The 7,970-nt window shown below is 66.3% G+C and overlaps 1 protein-coding gene across 1 annotated transcript; it reads right to left on the bottom strand.

Annotated features, from left to right (window-relative positions):
• Nucleotides 1-307: 307 nt before the first annotated feature.
• MAMSTR (MEF2 activating motif and SAP domain containing transcriptional regulator) lies at nucleotides 308-7,380 on the bottom strand. Its single transcript, XM_036307273.1, has 10 exons — nucleotides 7,230-7,380; nucleotides 5,471-5,549; nucleotides 4,296-4,334; nucleotides 3,520-3,728; nucleotides 3,165-3,349; nucleotides 2,803-2,905; nucleotides 2,091-2,285; nucleotides 1,620-1,829; nucleotides 1,481-1,535; nucleotides 308-1,347 (listed from the first exon to the last, which is right to left on the bottom strand). The coding sequence occupies exons 2-10, from the start codon at nucleotides 5,526-5,528 to the stop codon at nucleotides 1,064-1,066; spliced, it is 1,338 nt and encodes a 445-aa protein (XP_036163166.1). The 5' UTR covers nucleotides 5,529-5,549; nucleotides 7,230-7,380; the 3' UTR covers nucleotides 308-1,063.
• Nucleotides 7,381-7,970: the final 590 nt, after the last annotated feature.

Raw genomic sequence — 7,970 nt, 5'->3', positions numbered from 1 at the left:
GGTTTTGTTTTTTTTTTAAATATATTTTATTGATTTTTTACAGAGAGGAAGGGAGAGAGATAGAGAGTTAGAAACATTGATGAGAGAGAGAAACATTGATCAGCTGCCTCCTGCACATCTCCTACTGGGGATGTGCCTGCAACCAAGGTACATGCCCTTGACCGGAATCGAACCTGGGACCTTTCAGTCTGCAGGCTGACGCTCTATCCACTGAGCCAAACCGGTTTCGGCAAAAAAATATGGTTTTATTGATTTTTAGAGAGAGATGTAGAAAAATCGACGAGAGAGAAACATCATCAATCGGCTGCCTCCTGCATGCACCCCTGCTGGGGAGGGAGCCCGCAAACCAGGCGTGTGCCCCGACCGGGAATCGAACCGGTGACCTTTTGGTTCCTGGGTCGACACTCAGCCGCTGAGCCGCACCAGCCGGGCACGACCCTGCAACTTAATTCATCCTCCGGGGTTGGGCTGAGATGGGGACTTCACCTGACGTCACCCTCCTGTTGGTCTTCTCCCCCTCGCTGTCCTGGCTCACCCCTTCCTTTTTGGTTTCTCCTGGGAGCACCTCTTTAAGAAGTCATGGACACAGGAGTGTTGCCTCAGGCTCTGCTCAGAATCTGACCTGGGACACGCCGTTTCTGATGTTCTCATCTCCAACCAGAAGCCAAGGGTCTAGCTCCCGGTCCTCCCTCCCCACTCCTCCCTCCCCCTCTCTGCACCCCAAAAGCATAGAGCAGCCTCCAGGTGCCCCAGCCGCAGGTAGCCCCGCAGCTGGCGGGATGAGAAGAAGACATCGGAGAGGGGTCTGCGGGAAGCAGCAAGCAGCTTGTTTGCCCGGCCAGCAGCGAATGAGACTCCCGGCCCCCAGCACACAGCCCTGGAGGTCGGGCAGGGACAGTCAGGTGGTTGGCGTGTTCGGCAGCAGTTTAGGGCCCAGGTGAGATGAGAGTTGCTTCTGATCCTGGGTCTGGGGTGGGCAGGGTTCCAACCCCTCCCTCAGGGAGTCCGTCTCTGTGACTCCCCGTCCCTACCGGTTCTCCGTCCCTTGAAACCCTAGAATCCATCACCATGGACCCTCCAGCAGGTCCCACAGCCGGGGGCCGCCGGAGTCTGATAAATCAGCAGAGAAGATGCTGGGGGCTGGGGGGCCGCAGCCCAGCGGAGGACCCCCGCTCAGAGCTTCCAGCCAGTCCAAGGAGTCCGTGGGGCCCCTGGGAGAGGCGGATGGGGAGTTTGTGGGGGACGGGAGCGAGGAAGAGAAGACAGAGGAGAGGCCTTCAGAGTCTGGGGAAGGGGACAGCACGTCGAAGGAGCCAGGAAAGTCCAGGGGGATAGGGGGCAGCAGGTCTGCGGGGGAAGAAATGGAGGGTGAGCTTAGGAAGGCGGGGGTCCGGCCCCCAGCCCGCTAGAGGTTTCCCCGTTCCCAGGAGTCCAGAACCTCAGCCCCCCTTTGCCCCAAAATCTAGGAGTTCGGATTTACCATCAGGCTCGTCCTGACCCTCCAAGATGTCATCGATGCCCCGGTTCGGAAGCAACTGCGGACGGACAGGCAGAAGCGGAGTGAACCTGGGACTCTGGCCCGAATCCCGACCGGAGACCACCTGCCCACGGCCTCTCACCTGCGCCCTCCGGATCGCTTCCTGCAGCTCCTGCTCCAGAGTCGGGGCTGCTGCGGCTGGTGCTGCGGAAGGGGTCGGTTCTGCAGCCGGAGCCGGAGCGGGAGCGGGAGCGGGAGCCGGAGCCGGAGCCGGAGCCGGAGCCGGAGTGGGCACGTGGGTTCCCACGGCACGAGAAAGAGGCGGCGGGGGAGATGCTGGGCTGGACTTGGACTAGAACCCAGAGGATGGTCCTATAAGCCACGCCCACTCGCGCGACCCCGCCCACTCCTAACCCGAGGCTCCACCCCCTGCCCCTGCCCGGCCCTTCCCTGATGACCCTGGCCACGCCCCTTATTCTCTCATTGGCTTCTCTTCCCCCCTATTTCCTCTTAACCACGCCCCGCGCTTCCCCGGCAATTCCCTTCTCCACCTCCCGCCCGGCCCGCTGCGTCTTCTCCTCATTGGCCCACACGCGCATAGCCCCGCCCTCACCGAGCCGTGACGTCGGGCGGCTGCGAGGGCCTTGGGCCTGAGGCGTGGCCAGGGCGCGCCCGCGGGACCTTCCTCGCGCCGCGACTTCGGCCGCTCGCGGGATGGGGCGCCTCCGCGCATGCGCTCCAGGAGCGTCGACTTGGTCCCGGACACCGGGAGGCCCCGCAGGCGCAGCTGCTGCCGGAGCTCCGAGACCTGGGGCGGGGCGGGGAGAGGCCTCGCTGGGCGGGCTCTGGGCGCGGGCGGCTGGACGGCGGAGCCCGAGAGTGACCGGGGACACGCGCGCACAAGCGCGCACAAGCGCGCACACACACACACACACACTCCTGGTTATCACACACACACACACACACACACTCCTGGTTATCACACACACACACACACACACACATTCCCGCTCCTGGGTCACACACACACACACTCACGCACACACACTCACGCACACACACTCCCGCTCCTGAATCACACACACACACACACACACACATATGCTCCTGGATCACGCACACACACACACACACACACACACACATGCTCCTGGATCACACACACACACGCACACCCACATACACACCCGCTCCTGGATCACACGCACACACGCACGCACACACACACACTCCCGCTCCTGGGTCTGATGGGCAGAAGCCGCAGGGTCAGCCTCCGGGTCCCCCCACGGAGGGAGAGGTCCCCCGGGAAGTTGCCCCGCACTCACCGTCAGCTCCTCCAGTTTAAGGGTCTGAAGCTCCAACTTGTGCGGGGGCGGCGCGGGGCTGGAGACCCCGGGGAAGCCGGCGGGGAGGGAGGTGGCCTTCATCCTGCCATGGCCGGCGGGCGGAAACGGGTCAGAGGGGGACCGGGCCCAGCATCGGGGTCTCCGAGGACCAACCCAGGAGGCCGGTTCCCGGGCGTGGGAAAGGGGGGGCTCGTCTGGGGCTGAGGGGGGCCTCCGGGGAACTGCAGGGAGAGGGGCTGGGGACTGGACTCCGGCGTCCCGGGGGAAGTGGGGTCTATGGGCCGCCGCCCCTGACCTTGGACTCTGGGCGTGAAGGAGGAGGACAGAAATGGGGGCCATACCTAGGAGGCGGCTGCTGTGCGCTTGTCTCTGCCCACGGAAGCGGCCCCGGGGCCCCCCCGGCCGGCCCTGGGGCCTGGGGGTCTGCCCTGGACCCTTGCCTGGGCTCTGGGGGCAGGTACTGGTGGTAGGTCAGGCTCCCCTGGGGCTCGGCCACCCTCCAGCGCTGGGTGGTCTTGGGGGTCGCCTGGAAAAGCAGGTGTGACGTCATTGCCGCAGCCCTGTTCCTCCTTCCCTGGCCAGCCCCACGCGAAGTAGGGCGTCAGCTGGGCACCACCAGCGAGGGGCAGAGGCCAGCGGGACTGAGGACCGAGGCCGGGCTGCCGGGGGCTTCCCCTCCCTCTGGTGCAGACTCACATTCTTCTGGGGCCTCCAAGGGCAGCGTGGGGGCTCGGGGCGCAGGACCCCAGGACTGGAGAGGAAGGAGGCGGGGCCGCAGGGCGAGGCTGGGATGGGGGCCAGAGCCGGGCCGGAGGCTGAGATCCACGGATCTGGGTCGGAGACTGGAGAGGAGGTGAAGGGCCCCGCGAGGCCTCCAGGCAGCCAGCCGGGCCGGGAGGAAGAGGCTGTGTGGGAAGGAGGGGCCCGGAGGCCTCGGTCACCCCCACCCCACCCCCGCCCCCATGTGGGGCAGCAGGACCAGGGAGCGAAACCCAAGTGGTGGGAGCTGGGAGCCCCGACTTGTGGCTCTATGGGCAGAAGTGCTCGAAAGCCAGACTTTTCCACGCTCCAGAAAGTCAGGAATCCCGGCCTCGGTCCCCAAGGGGTGCGGTGGCTGAGGATCAGGGATTTTGGGGGTTTGCTGGAACAGGGGTGGGGCCAGTACTCCTGGCCTTGAGGAGAGAGAGAAGCTGAAAGCCACGTCCTGAGACTCGGGTGTGCACCCAAGGTGGAGCCTGGGGCGTTCTCTTCTGGGTGCACGCATTTCACTGGAAGTGGGGACACCAAGGAGCTCCGAGGGGTGGGGTGCAGGGGACCTGTACTCCTGGGACCTCCGAGAGGATGGGTCTCGGCGTCTCCAGGGCAGAGGGACTGGGGCTCTGAAACCAGCCAGGAAACCCGGCAGCTGCACTCCAGGGGGCCCCCCGGGGGAGAGGGGCCGCCATCCCCTCCCGTGCAGGGCCCACACTTACTCCGGTCCTGATACCGTCTGTGGATCCGGAGCTGGAGGACTGTGGAGGGAAGGAGGGAGTGGGAGGAGAGAGGCGGCAGGGAGTGTCCAGGAGCCCGGCCTGGCAGGCGGTTCGAGCTGCTGCTGTTGGCGGGACGCGCGTGCCCAGCCCCCTTACACACACAGCCCTGCGGCGGGCGGTGGGCAGGCAGCCCGCTCCCTTTCCTGGGCCTCCCGCCTGCTCCCTGCCAGCAGAGCGCCGAGGCCCAGAGCCGTTCTGGGGCGAGGTGCCAGCCAGCGTGCAGGCAGGAGGCAGCCCTGCCCCCCGGCTCCACCTGCCCCCTGGAGGAGTGTGTGCCCACCCACCCCCGGCACAACCTCCCTCTTGGCAGCCCTCTTGGCAGCCTGGCCCGTTTGCACCTCGCCCGCTGGATCCAGGCGCTCCGCCTCGCACGCACTTCGGCCTTCTGCACTGCCTGCGCACACCCACCTTCGAACGCGCATTCCCCTGGGCCCTAGTTTTGCACACACGCCACTACCGTGCCCTTGTATGTACCTGTGACACTCGCTCCTCACCCTCGGCTCACTCTGGCTTGCCCCTCGCGCAGCCACAGTAGCACACTTACATGCACAGTCAGGATCTGGTCCCTTCACACATTTCTGCTCTTGTGTACCTGCACTCTTTGCACGCTCCTTGTTCTTTTGGGTCATTGTGTCTTTGCACCCATCCAGCCGCGCAGCACACTCATTGGCACACTCAAGTGCCTTCTGCCTACACGGGCATTGACCTCTGGTTTCACTCACTTGCACACTTTCCACCGACGCTGGGACCTCAGCTACAACGCTGACCCTCTCGAGGCCTGGTAGCTCACGGTCCCACCCGGCTGCTCTGAAGTCTCCGCTCTGTGCACGTCACTTTGCACGCGTGTCAGGTTAAGCCCCTGTTCCTTTGACCCTTTGCACACCCACCTCTACCCGCCCACTCCACTCCCCACCGTTCCCAGCAGCATTGCATTAGCCATTTGCACACTCATTGAGCCAACACAACTTGAGGCCTCCTTTAGGCACGAGTGCTCTTTTGCACAGAAAAACACTTACCTCTCGGGCCCCACCGCCCCCCTCCCACCTCACCCCACCCTGCACACTCCCAGAGTTAGGGTATTCCCCAGCCCAGAGAACCCCCTCCCTACATCTCACCAGAGCGGAACTTGGAGCGAATGATTTGGGAGCGCTGGGAGGAAGCCGCCAGGGTCATGGCCAAGGCTGGGATAGGGACCTGGACAGGGGGGAAGGCAGGACCCCTGCAGGAGGTCAGGAGGCTGCCCCTGCACCTGGACGCAGCAGGGAAACAGCCTGAAGGACTCAGAGACCGGAGAGGCTTTGGGCCACAACTTCTGGATCCTGGGGGAGGAGGAGACCCTCCTGGGTTTGAGGGTGGACTCCTGGCTCTGAGGGAAGAGGAGGCTGGAAGCCTGGACTCCTGGGTCTGAGGGAGGAGGGGCTGGGAGCCTGGACCCCTGGGTCTGAGGGAGGAGGGGCTGGGGGCCTGGGCTCCTGGGACAGAGGGAGGAGGGGCTGGGGGCCTGGGCTCCTGGGTCTGAGGGAGGAGGGGCTGGGCGCCTGGACCCCTGGGTCTGAGGGAGGAGGGGCTGGGGCCTGGACCCCTGGGACAGAGGGAGGAGGGGCTGGGGGCCTGGGCTCCTGGGACAGAGGGAGGAGGGGCTGGGGGCCTGGACCCCTGGGACAGAGGGAGGAGGGGCTGGGGGCCTGGGCTCCTGGGACAGAGGGAGGAGGGGCTGGGGGCCTGGGCTCCTGGGACAGAGGGAGGAGGGGCTGGGGGCCTGGGCTCCTGGGTCTGAGGGAGGAGGGGCTGAGGGCCTGGACTCCTGGGTCTGAGGGAGGAGGGGCTGAGGGCCTGGACTCCTGGGTCTGAGGGAGGAGGGGCTGGGGGCCTGGACCCCTGGGTCTGAGGGAGGAGGGGCTGGGAGCCTGGGCCCCTGGGTCTGAGGGAGGAGGGGCTGGGGGCCTGGACCCCTGGGACAGAGGGAGGAGGGGCTGGGGGCCTGGACCCCTGGGTCTGAGGGAGGAGGGGCTGGGGGCCTGGACCCCTGGGTCTGAGGGAGGAGGGGCTGGGGGCCTGGACCCCTGGGTCTGAGGGAGGAGGGGCTGGGGGCCTGGACACCTGGGTCTGAGGGAGGAGGGGCTGGGGGCCTGGGCTCCTGGGTCTGAGGGAGGAGGGGCTGGGAGCCTGGGCCCCTGGGTCTGAGGGAGGAGGGGCTGGGAGCCTGGGCTCCTGGGTTTGAGGGAGGAGGGGCTGGGAGCCTGGGCTCCTGGGTCTGAGGGAGGAGGGGCTGGGAGCCTGGGCTCCTGGGTCTGAGGGAGGAGGGGCTGGGAGCCTGGGCTCCTGGGTCTGAGGGAGGAGGGGCTGGGAGCCTGGGCTCCTGGGTCTGAGGGAGGAGGGGCTGGGAGCCTGGGCTCCTGGGTCTGAGGGAGGAGGGGCTGGGAGCCTGGGCTCCTGGGTCTGAGGGAGGAGGGGCTGAGGGCCTGGGCTCCTGGGTTTGAGGGAGGAGGGGCTGGGGGCCTGGATTTCTGGGTCCGAGGGCGGGGCTCAGGGCCCTAATTCCTGGACCCTGGGGGGGAAAGGACTTGGGGTCTGGGACTCCTAGGCCCTAAGAAGGCAAACCCTGGGCCCCTGGGTCTATGCAAGGGAGGAAGGAGAAAGGGGAGACGGGCTGGAACTCATACTCTGAGGGGCTAGAAGCCAACATCCTGGCTCAAGAGGGGAAGGAGACCTGGTAGGCCCCTGGGCGGGGGAAGCCTCTTCCCTCTGCATTCGGGGAGGAGCGGCTGGCTGCCCGCCACCATGGTCCGTGGGGAGGGACTGAGTCCAGAGAGGGGACCGAAGAGTTCAGTGGGTCTGACCCCCACCCCCACCCCCACCCCAGGGGCTTCTCACCGGTGGCTGGTGTGGCTGTGTGTGCTCTGAGCAGGTTGAGTCCCGAGGTCTAGGCTGGAGGCTGCAGCTCCACCCCACCAGCTGGGGAGCCCCCCTCTTTTGGGGCGTGCTGGGAGCCCCGCCTGGGACGGTGAGAGGGGCGGGAGCTGGGGCTGAGAGGGACTGGGGCGGGGCGGACATCGGGGTTCCCCGCTCGCTCCTCCTCCGCGTCCCTGGGCGGCGGGGCGGGCGGGGCGGGCGGACTGACAGGAGCAGGTGCGGGGCGTGGCGGCGGGTGAGCCGCGGAGGCAGGTGGTCGCGTCCCGACCCGCAGGCAGGTGCCACCTGTCACTCAGCGTTTCCCTGACGCAGCAGCAGGGGTCGGGTTCAGGGGGGTGAAAAGTGCAACTGGACTCCCGGACTCCCGGCCCGAAGGAGGGGCAAAGGGACCCGCGTTCCTGGGTTGGCAGGGAAGTGGGCGGGGCCGGGGCTCCCGGGGGAGGGGCGTGGGCAGGGAGCCCCGGCTTGCGGGTGCTGGGGATGGATGGGGACTAGAGGTGTTGGGGCTCCGCGGGTCCAGAATGGGCTGGGAACCGACTCCGGGGTCTGAGGGAGGAGGGCGCTCGAGTACGGACTTTGGGGATCAAAGCGAGAGCATGAAAAAAGCAAAACAAAACAAACAAAAAAACCCTCGAGCAGGGCTGGTTCCCGCTGGTATTTGGCAGAGCACGCTTCCGAGCTCTGCCCCGAGATTGGTGGGAG

The sequence above is a fragment of the Myotis myotis genome, unplaced genomic scaffold, assembly GCF_014108235.1.
Source record: "Myotis myotis isolate mMyoMyo1 unplaced genomic scaffold, mMyoMyo1.p scaffold_m19_p_45, whole genome shotgun sequence".
NCBI lineage: Eukaryota > Metazoa > Chordata > Mammalia > Chiroptera > Vespertilionidae > Myotis > Myotis myotis.
This window is presented reverse-complemented; position numbering and strand designations above follow the sequence as displayed.

Coding starts and splice junctions, on each gene's coding strand:
- MAMSTR (XM_036307273.1), bottom strand. CDS start 5,528: ATGACCCTGGCGGCTTCCTCCCAGCGCTCCCAAATCATTCGCTCCAAG. Junction 3,350..3,519: donor CTTGGAGGCCCCAGAAGAAT/GTGAGTCTGCAC, acceptor CTGCTTTTCCAG/GCGACCCCCAAGACCACCCA. Junction 2,286..2,802: donor TTAAACTGGAGGAGCTGACG/GTGAGTGCGGGG, acceptor GCCCCGCCCCAG/GTCTCGGAGCTCCGGCAGCA.